The 18045-nt window shown below is 46.7% G+C and overlaps 1 protein-coding gene across 1 annotated transcript in view; it reads right to left on the bottom strand.

Annotated features, from left to right (window-relative positions):
- The window catches only part of KNDC1 (kinase non-catalytic C-lobe domain containing 1), an 82392-nt gene that overhangs the window by 10977 nt on the left and 53370 nt on the right, over positions 1-18045 (bottom strand). Inside the window, exons 17-26 of the mRNA XM_074232110.1 lie at positions 17395-17771; positions 12289-12382; positions 12094-12191; positions 11586-11806; positions 7658-7771; positions 7106-7253; positions 6780-6959; positions 6293-6499; positions 5156-5238; positions 4446-4596 (exon numbers count right to left, since the gene is read on the bottom strand). Of these exons, the coding sequence (XP_074088211.1) occupies positions 4446-4596; positions 5156-5238; positions 6293-6499; positions 6780-6959; positions 7106-7253; positions 7658-7771; positions 11586-11806; positions 12094-12191; positions 12289-12382; positions 17395-17771 (1673 nt within the window). The remainder of the gene's footprint in view (positions 1-4445; positions 4597-5155; positions 5239-6292; positions 6500-6779; positions 6960-7105; positions 7254-7657; positions 7772-11585; positions 11807-12093; positions 12192-12288; positions 12383-17394; positions 17772-18045) is intronic.

The raw sequence follows: 18045 nt of genomic DNA on the forward strand, positions 1-18045 counted from the left end.
TCCCAAGTTAGCTGAATGACGATTGGCAAGGCCCTTTGTTTGCCCAAGCTATGTGTGCAAGGAAGCTCATCTGGATCAGGGGTTGGGCCAAGACACAAGACCTTCTTCACTAGCTCTCTGAGGGAAGCGTACATAGGTTACAAGTAGCCCTGACTGGCCTCTGGCTGACTCAAGATCCAACATTTTGCTGCAGCAGTTTGGAATGCTGCTTCTCCCATTGTCGCCTTGCCACTTGCCTTGCTAACCACTTCAGAGAATGTGGTCTGAAAGAATGTATGCTCTTGGTCCTGCTTTCCAATGAACTCTCTAGGACTGTCATTTTGGGAAGGTCTTAGTCAAGCTTGACCTCCTCCCTTCTCTCCAGAGTACTCCTTCACAGCCTTTTTGAGCTGTGTGCAGTAGGTCGGAAGACTCCAGAGACCTTCCACACCACCCCCAGGCAGCTCAGTCTAGGTCCAGCCCCTAGCTAGACCCAACTGCCCAGGGACCAGCATGAGAGTGATCCATCCACTCCTGGAGACACTTCTAATTCTCAGGTCCCTCTGTCACTCCCTGGAAGAATGGTATCTTTCTCACATAGGCTTTAGAGGCAAGAAAAGTGTCTTCCTTGCAAAGGTCCTGACCTCTGTGGCAGAGATTGTGGGACTGTGCTACCTGGGACCCTCCTCAATGGTCAAGGAATCTAATAGTCCTGGGGTGCCAGGCCTGGAGTCCAAGATATGGGGCAGCCATGGAAATGCTCTCTGCCTTCTGGGACACCAAGTCAGTCCCTGCAGAAATGTGTTCTCAGAAATTGGTGAGAAAGAATTTGGTAGTACAGGACCTCCGCCAGACTCCACCAGACAGACTACTTTTTATTTAGAAACCTCCTCCACATAGAAAAAAGGCAATTGGTCCTTTACTTCAGGGAGGGATGGATCTCATCCAAGAAGAATTTGCCTTTGATAACTATCTGGAGAATGGGTTGAAATCTTTGATCATGGAGTAGGATGTATGTTAAGGGATGTTGCCATGTTGACCTGGGCTGGGAAAGCCCTCAGAGGTGTGGAGGGGGAGCAGTGAAGGCAGGGAGGCCCTGCCTCCTTCCTGCCATTCACTTTGGCCTGTCTGAAGGAATATTTCCTCCCAACCTCCCAAGCTGTAAGTGAAACCCTGAGTCCACAACAATCTTTTGGTATTTCATATCATTTCCTCAGGAAAAATATTAACCACCACATAAAAGAATACTTCAAATCATTAATAAGAAAATTGCAAATGAAAACAACCATAAGGTTTCACGTCTTATCTAGCAGATTGTCACAAAAAGAAGAGTTGTGGAACAGCCCAGAATGGATGGTTTGTGGAAAGACAAGCCTACTCATGCATTGTTGGTGGAGCTGGTAATTAATCAACTATTCTGGAACAGTTTGGAAGTAGAGGTTAAGACCCATTCCACTGGGAGGCATTTACCGAAAGGAGGCTGTGGGAGGAAGAAAGGCTACATAGTCAGCCAAGTTTTTCTAACAATTCTCTCTGTTGTGACAGAGAGAAAGAAAGTTAAGGCCCATAAACTAAGAAGTAGTTAAAGAAATCACATGGAATCTCACTGTGCCTTAAGACATCACAGACATGAATACAGAGAAGAGTTTTGGGAAGAATTCCTTGAGCTGATGCACAAAGAAGGGTGCAGAGCCAACAATGCAAATTCAAGGAACAATCTAGTCTCTCTGCTGACCACCAAGCTCCAAGTGCCCTTGAACTGGCTGTCCAGCAGATTCCCCAAACAGCATTGTCTTTCTTCTTAATCCTCTTCTCTCAAGTGCCCTATTACTGGCAAGGGCACTGCCATTCTCCCAGGTCCCCAGATTCCCACCCTAGGAATCATCCAATATGGTGCTAAGGTTGATTTTGCTTTTGCTAATGTTGATGATTTCAATTCTGCGACATCTCTGGAACATGCCCCCCCCACTTCCTCTGGCACTGACCCCACTCCGGAGCAGATGTTATCACTCACATCTGAACCATTGCAGTACTTTTAGGGGGTCTGCCTGCCTCACATCTCCTCCTGTCCTGCTCCCCTCTCCAGTCTATCCCCCATTCAGCCACTCAACTGATTTTCCTAAACCACAGTGATTTCCTAAATCATCCCTTACTCTATTACAGACTCCAGCGGCTCCCTATCATTTTCAGACTCAAATACAAAATCCTCTTTGGTCTTCAAAGTCCTTCAGGGACTATGGCTCCCATCCTCAGCTTTCTCATCTTCTTATTCTTTCCTGCCCACAAGCTTCCATCCCCTGACCCTGGCCTCCTCCCCTCCTTTAAGTTCCATCTAAAACCCCACCTTCTCCAGAAGCCTTCCCCAACCCTGCTTAATTCCAGGGCTGTCCCCTTGCTTAATCACTTCCTAGTTATGCTGTAGAGAGCTGGTGTGTTTGTTGTCTCCCCCATTAGACTGTAAGCTTCTATTTATATCCCAAGAATTCAGCACATATTGGCTGTGGTGCCCAACTCTCTGTGACTCCATTTGGGGTTTTCTTGGCTTTCAGGATCCAGAGATATTGGAGCAGATTGCCATGTCCTTCTCCATCTCATTTTACAGATGAGGAAACTGAGGCAACAGGATGCAGTGACTTGTCCAGGGTCACACAACTAGTAAGCATCAGAGGTCATATTTGAATTCAGGAATTCTCCATGCCTAGTCTCTACGTACTACAGTGCCATCCAGTTAAAGAACAAACAGACCCAGTATACGCAAGGTGGTCTTCCATTCCAGTACCAACTAGTCCCAACCCCACCCAGCTTCTGAGATCACAGAAGATCTGGAGCATTCAAGGTAGCATGGACACAGACAGCAGCTGGAGCTTACCAAATGCTTACTGATTGATTTAGGCTAGATGTCAGGAAGACCTGTTCCTCAGTGGAATGGCAGGTGGTTGGCAAATAGGTTGGAGTAGAGATCTCTTTACTGGGGGGGAGGATTTCTTACATCTCTCAAAATCTGTGTTTCTGTCAGACATGTAGAGGCAGTTCTCACACTCCCCTGAGCTTTCAGTTCTCTACCATAAGTCCCCTCCTCCTTCAGCTCATTGGAAAGCCCTTAAGAAAGAGGTTGAGGCAGCAGCTTGAGTCAGTCTAGGAGGACCATACCTAGCTCCCCTGCTGGGGATGGCTCAGGACCTGAGCTCAACAAACTTGAGAAGAGCCAAGCTTCTAGCCCCGAGCCCACCCAGCCACTGCTCCTATGGAGACATGACTGAGGACTGATGGCTTATTCAGTAGCAGCAGCCACTCTCCTGAAGACCCCAAAAGGAAAAATCCTTGCCATTTGAGGGTTCAACATGAAAAAACAAATTGACTTTCTCAGTGTAAATGGCACTGAAGAAGAGGCCAGTTGTTCTCTAAGCACCAAGGACCTTCCCATTAGATTTGCAGCTGAAGCTGCCCCATATCTTGTGTCCTCCATTCAGCTGGGAGCCCCCAGACTGCAGGGACACCACTGTGTTCTCATAGCATTACTAGGGCTTGACCCAGACTAAGCATTAACAAATGCTTTGTTCATGTATTCATTCATTCAGACATTTTCTCATGATCTAGCACCTTTTCTGGGCCAGGCCATCAATGGACTGGACCCCAAATCTCAGATGTAGCCCAAGCAGGGCACAGGATGGGAGGAGAAACATAGAAACAAATTCTCTCCATGTAGTCCAAAGCAGCATTTGGTTCTTGGCTGCTTTGTTCCATAGTTCACTCAAACTGAGCTCGCCATCCATCCTGGCCCTCTGGTCTTTGAGCAGAATAGTTGCTGCCTCTCCAGGCCTCTGGATCTGTTAGTTCTGAAGTAGACTTTCTGAACCACAGCTTCCCGGGCCTGCAGCACCATTAAAGCTGGCACCATGAGAGTGCTGCTGATGGCCAGCTCCCTGACTGGGTAAGGTGGGAAGCTTTGGTTAAGAACAATCAATACTCTTTCATCTGAAACCCTTAGTACCTGGGACGAGGCCTTCGTCCTTCTCTCTGATGTCTGAATAGTGAATCTGACTCAAAAGTTGCTGAAGACCCCAGAGCTAAGACTCAGATCCCTATGGCCCTGGTGTTATGGACTAAAAGAATCCATCTATCCAGTCCATCCATCCAGTCCATCCATCCATCCGTCCATCCATCCATCCATCCATCCATCCATCCATCCATCCATCCACTCATTCACATACCCATTCAACTATCTATTCATCCATCTACATGTTCACCTATCCATCTGACTATCCATCAATCTGACTGTCTACCCACCCACCCATTGGATGACCAGGAACCTAGGAAAACCCAGGAAACAGAAAAAGAAATAATAGGGTGTAGTGAAAAGGACACTGGTCTCAGAGTCTGGAGAGAATTTTGTTTAAATCTGGGACCCTGGGCTAGTCACTTCCCCACTCTTTACTCCCTAAGATAGGGATGCGGTATTGGCCAACCTTGGAAGTATGGCTGGTCACAATTTCGGCAGCGACCCAAGTGCTGATGTTGTCTGCGTTTCTGAGGAGTTGTAACAGGTACTTGTCCTGGGTGTAACTGGACATGAACAGGCTCCCAACCTTGGCCGACAGTGACTCTGAGGAGGCACATCTGTGGAATGGGAAAGTGGGGCCTCATGGGGGAGGGGGCAATCAAGCATGGGGGCCAGCCCCTCCCCCAGAGCCAGGGCTATGCTGGCTTCTCTACACACATGCTTACACACGCACATGCTCAGCTGCATTGAGCATGAGAGCAGCAGCCACAGGATAGGACCTGGGCTGGAAATGGGCCATGTGTACACAGGTGCTGGGTACACCATATTCTTTGGAATGTAATGGAATGGAAAGCAATGGAGATCCAATCCAGTCTCAAGAACTTCCTAGCTGTCTCAGTTACTTGATAGACCCTGAACAAAGCACTTCACTGCCACCTGCCTCAGTTTACTCATCTGTAAAGGGGAGATGATTACAGTCCCCACTTTCCAGGTTGATTGTGGGGATTGAGTGAGGTGACACATGGAAAGTATCTTGCTAGTTACTGGGATTAGGGTGGTCTCCGAAGGGGGCTGGCCCTGTTGGCTCTGAGTTGCAGTTTTGAGGTGCCCAGCCTTTGTCAGGTAGCCTGAAGGGGCCCTTGGTTGTCCTCCCCACCCCCATAGGCAAACACTCACTTTGGCATGGCTGTGCTTTTGTCCAGGACTCCAAGGGCTCTTGAATTCAAGAAGTGGACTGGGTGGCACTTCTGGAACATCTCCTAGGTAGAAAAAGCATCCCAATCAATACTGGGTGCTGCCATGTCCCATGTCCCAGGGGGCTCCTAAAGCAGTTGGTCTGGGGCACGGAGCCAGCCCATCCAGAGCAGTCTCCCCACTAAGCTGAGCCCTGAATTCTTGCTGCTCAATGGTCTTGTTTTGTCCCCCCATGTTAACACCCAAGTCCTTATGTCATAGTTCTCTTAGGTATTCTCCCTCTAGGTAAAGGTGCTTGATACTTTCCTCCTGGAAGGGGCAGTCAGATAGGGACTGGCCTCTGGGAGACTGGTGTTGGATATGAAGGGCAGGAAGAGCCCAGAGGCCAGGTGCTGATATTGGGGAAGGGATGGGAGATCAGATATTGGGGCTAAGGCGGGCTAGGGAACCAGCCTGAGAGGGTCAATTTGTAGAGTCTAGTGTCCCAAGACAAAGGGGTCAACTTCCCTTCCCCCAGTTTCTTAGCATAAAACTGCTTAGACTTGACCTCAAGGACACTGGCAATGTTCTCCACTGTCCTCCATCTAAAATCAAAGAACCCTTCACTATATCACATTTCCTTGGGTGATCTCCACTCTAGTACCTGGGTCAGGGGACTGTCACTCCAGCCCTGAGCTTTCTGGCTTCCATCTTAGACACCCTCTAGTAGCTGAAGGGAAAAGAAGGAAGGGCCAAGCACTGGGGAGGAGGAGATAGGAGCTGAGAGAGCCAGAGCAGGGTCTGAGAGGTAGGGGGTCCTTCCTTGTTTGAAAGGGACATAAAGGTCATTTGTGGGAGCAATGACATTTGTTCACACATGGACTTTTCTCCTTTATAGAATCAGGATTTTAAAAAGTCTTGATGAGTTCCCTGTTCCTAAAATAGGGAAACACACACTTAGCCCAAAAACATTTGTGGAGGACTCCTGAGGAGTTTGACTCAGGTCTCATTCACCTTAAGAAACTTGCTGGTATGGTTTCCATGCCTTGCTGGCACATGTCTGGACTGTTCAGGGCTCCAGACTTGGAAGCCCTGGCAGCACTGCCCACCTGCTCTTGGGTCCAGCTCCTCCCCACTTACCTGTTGCATCAGAGTCAGCTGACTGAAGAGCTGGTGTGTGCTATACTCTGTGAGGAAGTATGGTCCCTTCTCACTGGTCTTGCCATAAGTGCCACAAAATTCCTCCAAGAAGCAAGGTTTGGGGAGGGCAGAAGCAATGGTGTATGGCCTTTCTTTATGATGAGGCAGAATGAAGCCATTGCCTCTGGGAAGCTTCCAATTAAAACCCTGAGAAAGAGAGAGGCACCAAGGTATTTCAGGTATTCCTTGGCCCCCTCCCAGCACAGTCTCTGGGTCATCTTTAAGGGGACTGGGGCAAGGAGTACAGGGAAGCTCAGAATCTGGTGCTCCTGACTAGTTGAGTTCAAAAATTGGAAATCTTGACTTCTTGGTCCATAGGAGCTATTCCCTGTCTATCAAAGATGACTTCTGGCCTCTCTGACATCCACTGGTTCATCTTGTCCATCCCAGCATGGAGGAGGGACATTTCTTTGGAGAAAGAACTTACCTTCCTTGAGAGGTTCTCCTCTGAGAGCTTTTTACAAAGAGCATTCAGAGACCGTGTATCTTCATCAGTCTCTTTATCATCCTCCAAGTCACCAAGCCGGGAAGGTCCCTCACATTTTCCATCTGTGGCTACTTCAAGAAAGGATCGCAAGTGCTCCCCATAGCCATCCAGGGGAACAACCTGGACAAGAGCACATGGAATTTTCAGTGGGTTGGACAATGGTAGTGCTTTCTGGGATCTGTCTCAAATTGAACCGGCCCTGTCTTTTCCCCAAGGCTTGCACCCAACCTGTTCATTTGCTGGTCTGGGTTCTTGTCATGACTTACCTTAGAAGAGATAAATTCTTCAAGCTTTTCCAAGAGCCCGGTGTTCCTGGTAAAGTCTACAGTATAGCAATCTTCAATCCAGGCCTGCAGGATGCAGAAACTGCGGTTATAGATTTTAGTGAAGGTAGATGTGGGGTCCTGGTTGGCTCTGGAAAGAGAAAAATGGAAGGGTTGTGGGGGGGTTACCTGTGGTTCCTGATTGCCTGGCATCATTCATCTTGGATGTGGGCAACTCAAGAGATACACTTAGGCCCAGGAGCCCTCAACGCTCCTGTCAGAAGCAACCCTTCCTCAAATGCCTCCCAATCTACTCGGTCCCCAGATCTAGGGTGGATGGACACAGAAACATGAGAGCAGAGGGTGGGAGGTTTAAAAGGAAGCCAACTGCTTCCGGCTCAGCTCCAGCTTAGCTCCAACCATTATTTCAGATCCGAGCCAGGAGGCCCAAACTACCAACACAAGCACTGGGGACATATGAGGGGAATCTAGTAGGGGTACATCCCTAAGAATCTAAGATGTTCCTGGGGTGCTGTAGGGCCTCAGCCGACATACCTGGATAGAGTGCTATTGATCCTGTCCAGGAGGAACTGCAGAAAGTCTTCTGGGGTGCAGAAATACCGAAAGGTATAGAGGAACTGCTGGACGTAACCTTCCAGAAAAGCGTCGCTGCAAATGCAAAGCAGAGGGAGTGACTGGGAGGTGGCTGAAGGCACCAGCACCTGTCTCTTGCTTATGAGCAGTGCCATCCCAGAGGTCATACAGAGCCACAAATGCTGACAAATGGACAGACTCCCAGACCCAGATAGCCAGGTGCACACCTAGTGGCCAACAGGCAAAGCCTTCCCACTGATTATCTGAATAAATTTGGGTGACTACTCTGCCTATACTAGCCATCACCTTTGTGGATCCTGACCCAGTTATTCAGCTTGTTACTTGGAGTTCCACTTTGGGTCCTCTGCAAACTTGATACTAGACTTTATTTGCCTGGCCTGAAAATTTTTCTAAGTTTATTTATTCATTCATTCATTCATTCATTCATTCATTCATTCATTCATTTAAGGCAATGGAATTAAGTGACTTGCCCAAAGTCGCACAGCTAGACAATTATAAAGTGTCTGAGGCCAGATTTGAACCAGGTCCTCCTGACTCCAGGGTTGGTGCTCTATCTACTGTGCCACCTAGCTTCCCCCTGGCCTGAAATTTTCCTGAAAAAAGACCATTGATGGTGAGCTCCCTCTTCTCCCTTCTCTCCCAGAGGGCCTTAAACCTCTAGTTTCTCCTTTATCCCATTTCCCATGAATAAGTTGCTTTTTTCATTGCCAAGGCAGACCCCTTTACATGTACAAGTGATCCCATTCCATCCCATCTGCTCTGGCAGACTGCCTCTTCTGTAAGTCCTGTTCTCTCCCAGCTGCCATTTCCTCATCTCTTGACTATTTCCCTATATGTCTTCATTCTCAAAAAATCCCATCCCTCTTAGTGATTATCCTGTATCTCTTCTCCCTTTTGTAATTGAACTCTTGGAGAAAACCACTTTCTCTTCTCTCCTTTCTTAACTATGATATGGCTTCTGACTTCATCCCTCCCTTCCAACTGCTCTCTCCAAAGTCATCAATGATCATTTGATTACCAAATCCAGTGATTTTCTCTCCTTGACCTCTCTACAGCCTTGGATACCAGTAATTACTCTCTGCCTTTGGATTCTCACCTCTCTAGGTTTTTGGACAGCTCCCTCTATTTCCCTACCCACTTCTTTCTCTCTATCTCTCTCCTGTCCTCTTCTCTCTGCCTCTGTCTCTCCCTACCCCTCCTCAGGTTCTCCTCTTACCTCCCTGACTGCTCTTTCTCAGTCTTCTTTCATCAGTCATGTCCACTGACTCTAGGTGTCCCCTAAGGTTCTGTCCTGAGTCATTGTTTCTTTTCCCTCTGCTGTTTCACATGGGATCTCAGCAGCTTCCATGATCACTATGCTGATGATTCTCAAATCTATTTATAATAATAGGCAGCATTTATATAATGACTTACAGTTTGCAAAATGCTTTGACAATTATCTGATTTTATCCTTATAACAACCCTTGGAGTTGGCTGAAGTCCAGGGTGTCACACCTAGCAGCTGAAGGTTATTATGCCCATGTTACAGATGAGGAAACTGAGGCAGAGAACTTTTTAAAAAATCCATGGTCACAAAGTATGAAGCGAGATTTGAATTGAGGTCTACAAGCTGGGACTCATGGTGATGCTGGTGAGGAGCACCTTATTCCATATGGTTTGGACCAAGAATGAATACTGAGGCACCTTCTAGTTCAGAGTGTCGGTATACCTGTATGAGCAGGTTGACAAACTCAGAACATACAAGTACCAAAGCCTGGTCCTTTACCATCTATTCTGTGAAGTAGGTTCACTTTGCAGAAAGGGAGATTTTCCCTAGAAGGGTCAAGACGCACATGGGCTGTCCCTCAGCAGTAGGTGCTGAATTCTGTTTAGGCTGATTCTTCATTTAGGTCTCAACCTGTTACCCTGGATTTTCTCTCAAGAATCTGTCCTGGGAATTTTCCTTTTCTCTCCCCAAACTCTTTTTCTTGAGGATCTCAGGAGCTCTCCTGAATTTCCTTATCATCTCCATGATTACTCCAGTTACAGCAGCACCTCATGGACCAAACTCCTGTGTTTCTATTTTCTCTCTCTCTCTCCTTGTATGTACAATAGAATAGAAGCTCCCTAGGGGCAGCAACTGCTTAATTTCTGTCATGTATCTTCAGGCCTGGCTCTTAATAAGAGCTTACTGAATAATTGTCTGGTTTATGAAGATGACTGAAGCAGTCCCTCCTTCCAGCCCTCATCTTTCTAGAACTCATCTCCCCCCCCCCCCATCTGTTGCAATATCAGACTGGTCTCTTTTCCTCTCTTCTCTCTTTCTACCCAGAAGCCCACCACCCCTCTGCCATTCATGATCTGACAAATGCAACTTGCCGTCCACCATTCACTACCTGCCCACCATCCACCATTCATCAGCTACCATTCTCCATCTGCCATCCACCAAGCCTCCAGGCAGTCTGGCTTGCATCTTTCATCACATCTTTTCTCTGTCCCTGTGCTGGGTACCCTTCAGTGTGCCTCCACAGCATTTCGATCTGAGACCTTCTCTCTATATCCTAATTCAAACCCTTACCTTGAACCTGGACTGCTTATAAATATTTCACATTGTTATTTTTCAATTTGAAAGACATGAACAAAAATTGAAATTTTCAATGCAAAGAAAATAAAATGAGGATAGCCCAGGAAACCATACATCCTTGTTACATTCAACTGCATCCCTCCCTTCCTCCCTTTAAAGAAAAATAATTTAATAAACAATATATGTTTTAAAGTTGTCCTGCTCTTCTATGCCTTCCTGACTCAGGGTGCTTCCTGGGTCTCCCACTCTCCACTCTCTTCTCTCTCTCTTTTTTGCCAAGGCAAGTAGGATTAAGTGACTTGCCCAAGGTCACACAGCTAGGTAATTATTAAGTGTCTGAAGCTGGATTTAAACTCAGGACTTCCTGAATCCAGGGCCCGTGCTCTGTCCACTATGCCACCTAGCTGCCCCTACTCTCTTCTCTCTAAACTAGCCTCCCCACAGAGACGGTCCTCCCTTTCCTACTCAGGGCATGTTCAGTTCCTTATCACCTCTAGGCTCTAGTTTGTCCTTCGAGGCTTCCCACGTTGCCCCTTCCAGGCAAGTTGTCCTCCTAGCTGCTTGCCATCTATACCATTCCACTCCCATTCCCATTCTGAGCTTCCTGCTCCATCCAGTTCAGGTGCCTGAGCCTCCCTGTGTCTGTGCCTTATTTCCTTTGGGGTTTATTTTTTAGATGTCACTCTTCTTTTAGGATCTGACCTCTGGAGCTGGAAAGGACCTCAGAGGGTATTTAGTTCAAGACCTCCATTTTTCAGATGAAAAGGCAGTTGTTTTCCCTCAAGAGAATGGAAACTTCTGGAGGAGAGGAGCTGAGCTGCCTCCTCAGCACTAGTTTGGTGAGCATCTAGTAAATGGCTTTTCTGTTGGGTCATGATCTGGACAGAGGAATACTCCCTTTATGCTGACAAGACTCACAGGCCTGACCACATGGGGCTCTTCTAGCACACTGACCCCATCTTACAGATGTGGAATCTAAGGCTGAGGGTAGTAAAGTGACCTGACAGGATCTTGGACCTGGGTATTTTACCTCCAAGGCTCCTGATCTCCTCAGTAGATGACTAGGAAGGAAGGACTCTTCCATAATAAAAGGCAGCCTGGTAAAGACACTGGAGAAGGTAAGGAGAGTCCTTGAGAAAAAAGAGGCTCAGCCTCAGCCCTGCTGCCTCTTTGGGGTCAATTCTGCTGAGGCAGCATTTCCCAACAGAAACCCTCAGAGTTGGCTGGGAAGAATTGGTCACTTTCTGGCTGTGTGACCCAGGCAGACTTCCACCCTCTCTGAGTCTCACCCTAGGCCCAAGGTACCTGGAGTAAAGATATGCCATGAGTCCCAGGGGAGTCCCAGCCTGGAGGATCCGAGATCTCTTCTGCTTGTTGTTGCCTTGGTGTTTGTTCACGTTGTAGAAGATGAGTGAGGACGACTCATCCAGGGGGCTGAAGTCCAGGGTGTCACACCCAGCAGCTGAGATATTCACAATGACTGGCAGTGCCCATGGCTGCAGGCCCCACTGCTCTGCATAAGCCACCTTCGAGGAGCCAAGTTGGAGTGATGGGAGTCAGGACCACCCAGCCTCTGTCTTAGTGGGTGCAGGCTTCTCCAGCACTGGGAGAAGGGCATCCACTGCCTGGCCAGAAGGACAACCACTGCCTAGAGAATATCCCTTCCCTGCATTGGAAGCTATAAGAGGGATCTGACAGAGTATGAATAGGATGGGGTGGGGGTAGGGGAGCAAGGAGGATGGAGAGGGAGGGGAGGGAGGGAAGAGCAAAAGAGGGAGAAGGGGAGGAGGAGAAAGAATCAAAGCTGACTTACTTGAAGGTATTTCTTGACAAGTTCAAGGAACTGCACTTTGGCCTTTGTCTCTTCCAGTTGTCCTTTCAATTTTGACAACATGGTTTTAACCTCGGAACCTTAAGGTGTAAAGTACATTTAGCAGAGAGACATCTTGGGCTCCAAAGTCTGCCTCCCGCCAATCCCGCTTGATCCTCTTGCCCGTGGCCCCGCTACCTCGGCTTCTCTTCTCCTTTTGCAGCAGCTTCTGGCGGAACTTCAGAGTTTTCCGATAATTTCTCTTCTCCATCATCAGCTGCTGTTCCAGCTCCTGAGAACATGGAAAGTTCATGACTAACACAAGACCCTTTCCCCCTGCAGCTGAAACATTTCTCTTGACTTAGTGGTCAAGATCAAGCCTGTCCAGGAAGGGCACCAGACAACCAAAGCAGGGTCCAGCCAGCTGATCCCCTGCTCTGCATGTATACACAGGTGAGAGGAGGTGAGGGCCACAAAAAAAAGACAAACTTCAATTAGCATGTGACTGTGAGCGTCACGTTAGAGACAGAATCTCAGCTCAATCACTTTGGACCTGACTCATGCCATCTGTTAATACAACAAAACACCATATTCAGTTTCATCTTTTCTCCAGGCAAAGGAGAATGATGTATGGGAAGGAAAAAGGATAGAATGGGAAGGGACCCTTCAAGGATTCAGGGAGTGAGGGTCACCCCAGGATCAAGTGAAGATTTTGGAGGGTTGCTTTGGAGTTGGAATGAATTAGAGTGTAAATGGCTATACAAACTTATGTTCTTTAATGTTAATAAATTATTTAACCAAAAATAAAGCACTGAGAAGCACACCATGAATACAAATAGTTCTAAGAGCCATGGACAAACTCCAATGATGAACTGTTTTCACTTGAAGGCAACAAAGCTTGGACAAGGGGACAACAATGTGAATGGGAAGATGGAAGGAAATGAACTAGAAACTCAGCAGTGACGAAATGTCATGACCAAGTTTGACTAAAGAGAAGAGATGACAAAATTCACTTCTCTCATTCATGCAGAGGTGAAGGATCCTGAGGGGAGAGATGGTACTTCCTGTCCAACAAGGTTGAGGTATTGGTTAATTGGTTCATTTTTTTGTTTTTAACCTTTGCTATGAGGAGTGGCTCATTGGGGAGAAGAAACATATTAAGAATTAATATGGGACCCAACTAAAGACTTCCATCAAGATGATAAAAGATTTTTTAAAAGCTTGTGATCTGAAAATTTAGCCCATGACAGATCACATAGACTGGACAGGGAGCCCAAACTCAGTACGAAATGGTCCTGACCAAATGGCTAAGGTGATCCAAGTTAGCACATTCAGAAACCTACCTGGTTATATTCGAACTCCTCAAGGGGAGACTGCTCCGCCTGGTCATGTTTGCAGAAAATGGACATTGAGAAATGACTGTCTTTATCCACCCTGCTTCCATTGTCAATGCCACAGCCACCCCTTTCATTTTTATGTAATCAGGATTTCTGACTAAAATGCCATTTGACCATTTGGGTTGGAAGTAGAGCTCATTCCAAGGGTTTTCTAAGCTTAATCTTTTTCTCAGTTGACTGAGAGGAATAAGAGAATTAAAATTCAGAGTCCAGCTCAGGAGTGGGGAGTAGCAACATACACAACAACATAAGAAATGTCTGGAAAGATGGGCTGCAAACAGCTTGTCAAGGAACAGGAAGTGTTGGAGAGAAGTCTGGTTTTGCTTCTAGCGACAATAGGAAGTCACTGAAATGTCTTGAGCTTTGTCAGGACTGGAAGGCAGAGCTGCCACAAAGTTAGTAGCCACCACTCTGGACTCTCTCTCTTGCCACATAGATACTTTAATGTCAAAGCTAAGAATCACTCCAGAGGACATCCCACTTCCACAGAACTAGAGAGTCACTCCTGAAACTCCATGATATAAGGAGGGAGGAAGGAGCCAAGGAATAGCTTCCAACCTAGATGGTCATGGCAGGGCTAAAAGAAGATTATATTCTCTTACTGAGCCATATTTTCTTGCACAAATCCTGCCATGCAGCACCAGGGACCATGACAGTCATGAGAACTTGCAGAGAATGGGGGCTCTTTGATCACTCACCAGATGTACCAGAGGAAAAACATCCTAAAAGCTCAAGTGCTCTTTATCCATTGTCCAAATGGGACAAGATCACATAGTGACACCCTCACGACTGCCCCTTGGCACCATGAAGGATAAGGACAGGGTAGAGACTGCAACTGGCATGCGAATGTTCTAGGAAGCCTGATGGGGAACTCCCTCTCTTGGCCACCTCTTTTCTTGGAGAAGAGAGGCAGTGCCCTAGGAAGTGTCAAGGCCAGGGATGCTAGAGACTCTCAGGAGGCAGCAAGGCTTCCTAGGAGATTCACTCACCTCTGCCTGGGCTTAGGAAGCTAACATAGAAGCAGTTGCTCTCACCCATCATTGACTTTAGGGGTCTGGGTTCAGGTGAAGAGGCAAGGACTGATTCAACCACAGTGGAGAAACCTCCCTCTAGTCCTAATCTCTCCATATTGATCATGGACCTGCTCTTCTTGGTGTGTCTGTTCTTAATTTTAGGTGAAGGTATATTGAAGATACACTTGTGATATCACAAGATAACCTTGTGAGCTCAAAGCATTGCAAGGTTGGAAGCTGGAAGCAAGGTTGGTTGGCAGGGCCTGATGGGTAAGGCCCCAAAGAATGACCTTTTTTGACCCAGCCCAGCAAGATCAGAGGCACAGACTCCTCCACTTATGGTAGTGAACTCTGTGAGCCATCATTCTCTCTGAGATATGAGGCAACAGATGGGACAATGAATACCTATTCTTGCTCGTCTTCATAGTAAATATTCCTTTCGTAATAGCAACTAGTTGTTAATTGGCTAAATGAAAGGGGCTTTCATCACAATTGGTTAACACTGGAGAGAACACACTGAAATGTGGGCTTGAGCTATCAACAGCTGAGAAAGACAACCCTTGATCTAGAGAGCCTCAGGGGTACCCCTGGGATCCTAAAAGAAGCTGTTTTTTTGGGTCTGGCTCATTAGTGAGGAAGGGAAATGGGGTAAGTAACCTAGAGCTTGTAGAATTTCATTGGGGTTCATAGGCATGATTTCTAGACAGTTTCCATCTCAGATTCATCACTCGGAACCCCCATAGGAATCTAGGAAGACTTTGAGAGAACATGACAGTCATTGACAGGACCAGCTAATGGGGGACCCTTATCTCTAGCTTGGAGAAGGAAATAAATCTTCAGAGACTCTGAAAATTTCAAAAATCCTGAACTGAGTCTTGAAAAAAGGAAAAATGGTGCCATTTCAAGAGTTATGTGACTGTTTAATATATTTATGATACCTAAGAAGTGATTTTAGCTGCAGCTGGTGATGTAAAGGATGAAGAGAGTATAAGGGGAATGGTCTTGACTGGTCTTAGCACAGGTCTGATACAGACTAAATGCTTTTTTCAAAAGAGATTAAATGTTTAATGTTTTATCCATCCATCTACCTACCCACCCACCCACCCATTCACCTATCTGCCTATCCATTCATCTATCCATTCATTCATCCATCCATTTACCCACTCACCTACCTATCCATTCATCCATTCACCATCTACCCATCTATCCATCCATCCATCCATCCATCCATCCATCCATCCATCCATCCATCTATCCATCCATCCACAGGAAAGATAATGGAAGATGATGACTAAGGGCACAAAAAAAGCAAGCAATGGGGAGATGCCCACTTATTATTCTGACTTCAGACTCAATCCTACCTAACCTGACCATAATTCACCCACTCCTGAACCTGCCCAAAGTCTTGCTCATGGTAGTCACTGAATGGAGTTAATGCACTACATCCCTCCTCTTGCTATCCCCCCCTTTCTTTTCTAGAGAGAACACTTCTCTGGCTGAGCCACTATTTGAGAGTTACAAATGAAATCATGACTAAGACCCCTTTCCTCAATTCTCTGCCCACACCAGGTTTTTCCTAGGTCATACTAATTGGAGCAGAGCTCTGAGACATCATGGATTTTTTTTTTACATTAGTAGTAGATTGGGGTCTAGCTCATTCCAAGAGTATATATGGAAAGTTCCTAGTGAGTTCTTTGTTATCTGTGACAGCCCATCCCTCAAGAGGAAGAGAAGGTCTTTACAAGCATTGGAAAGGGGCATCCCTATAGTATTAAGGTAAAGAACATCTCTCCATTGTCCAGCAGAGACAACTTATTTCCCTCAAATGTTAAGAAGAGGGGTTCTGTGCAAGCAGGAGCAGCCAGGGAATTGGTGCAATGCTAATTTCTTTCATTAAGCATTCTCTCTTCAGTGCAAGGCTCTGAGGGTTCCCAGGAAGGAGTTCCTTCTTGGCTCAACCAAGGTCTCTCTGCTCAACACTTTTCAACTAGAAATCACTCGAGCCACTGATTGCTATTACTTCTGCAAGATGTCCGTTAGACAAATGTACAGTCATGCTTTTGTATAACCTCAAGAGGAGAATGTGTCTAGTCTTGGCCTGGCCACTCCAGAGAGGATGTTTGGACTGGCCACAGACTTCTGAATCTATTCTCTCTATAACTGGTGAACCTAAAATGTGGGCAGAATTCAAGGTGGAAGTATGGCTCTGGAGTCACACTTTGGGAAATCAGAAGTGAGCTAATCTACAGGTTCCTGATGGGGGTATGTTTCTGAAAGACTCTAGCTGACAAAAGAGCTTTAGAATATCCAGTAAGATGCATTCCCAGAAAACCTGAAGCATAAAGGAAAAAATGGCTCTCTGGAAGATCATGATGGCAAAGTGCAGAGAGTCCTTTGACTCTTGGGATCCTTGGGTAAGATCTGGCTCTTGTTACAGGTTTTGCATGGTTCAACAAGCCACAGACTGACACTATTTGATAGCCTGAGGTTCCCATAGGACCCTTGACATCATTGGGGCCCCCATGGCTACTTGTTCTAGTACCTCCTAGAGTATGAGCTAGGAATGAGATCACTGTGGAGGACCTAGAGTTCATTGGTCAGTGGAGAGTTTGGCCTTGGGTATTTTGGGGCTATTTGGGCTTCAATACCTCCCAGATTGGTTCAGAGATTAGTTTTGGTTCTTGGTCCAAAGTACCCTACCATCAGACTCCTGCGCTCCCTTGGGAATTTAGACCAGCAGCAGGGAGCACATTTTCCTTATTATGAAGACCATGGTGAGGATGATTCACTCACAGGCCTGCTCAGAGTGAATGTGGAAATAAATAAAGACAGTCAGAAAATTGACACTAAGGAGGCAGGGGCCAGTGCTCCCGGGAAAGCTCTTGAGGACTTACCAGGCTTGGGGCATCTATGTTTTGCGAGGCATTCTCTTTCTGCCGCCCCAACTTTTTCACATAAGTGTAAACATCTGGACCAAAGCAGTCAGCTTCGTAGAAGGCACTATACCAGCCAGGGCTACAGCTGTGGAATTCAGCTGGGCAGGGAGAGGGGGAGATGTTCTTGACCCCAAAGGCCATGCCTTCCCTTACGGGGTTGTCCTGGAGGCAGCTGCCCTCTGCAGAGTGCTCCTGGTTCTCACTGCTGCTCATCTTCTGCGGTCTGAATCCCACCTCAAAGTTACTTTGGGACAGATCATTGGCATCCATCTCAGAGAGCGAGGTGGGTGAGGGTGGTACCCCAGTGGTGCGGGAGACTCTTGATCTCAGTTTTCCTTGAAAAGAAGAAGGGCACAAAGGATAGGCCAATACCATTCCAATTTTCTGATTCGAACAGAAATGTTAACAGTTAAGGGTGAGCAGAGAGAGAGAGAGCCATGAAGGGTGATGGTTATGAAGGTCAGGAATGATGCCTCTTACCAGTGTTATCTTGAATAAATAATTTAACTTCAGTGGATCTCAGTTTCCTCATCTATAAAATGAGGGAGTGGCCTAGATAGCTTTAGATCAGGTTTTTGAAAAAAAAAATAAATTCTCTACCTTTCCTTG

Source organism: Macrotis lagotis, chromosome 4, assembly GCF_037893015.1.
Source record: "Macrotis lagotis isolate mMagLag1 chromosome 4, bilby.v1.9.chrom.fasta, whole genome shotgun sequence".
In the NCBI taxonomy this organism is placed as follows: domain Eukaryota; kingdom Metazoa; phylum Chordata; class Mammalia; order Peramelemorphia; family Peramelidae; genus Macrotis; species Macrotis lagotis.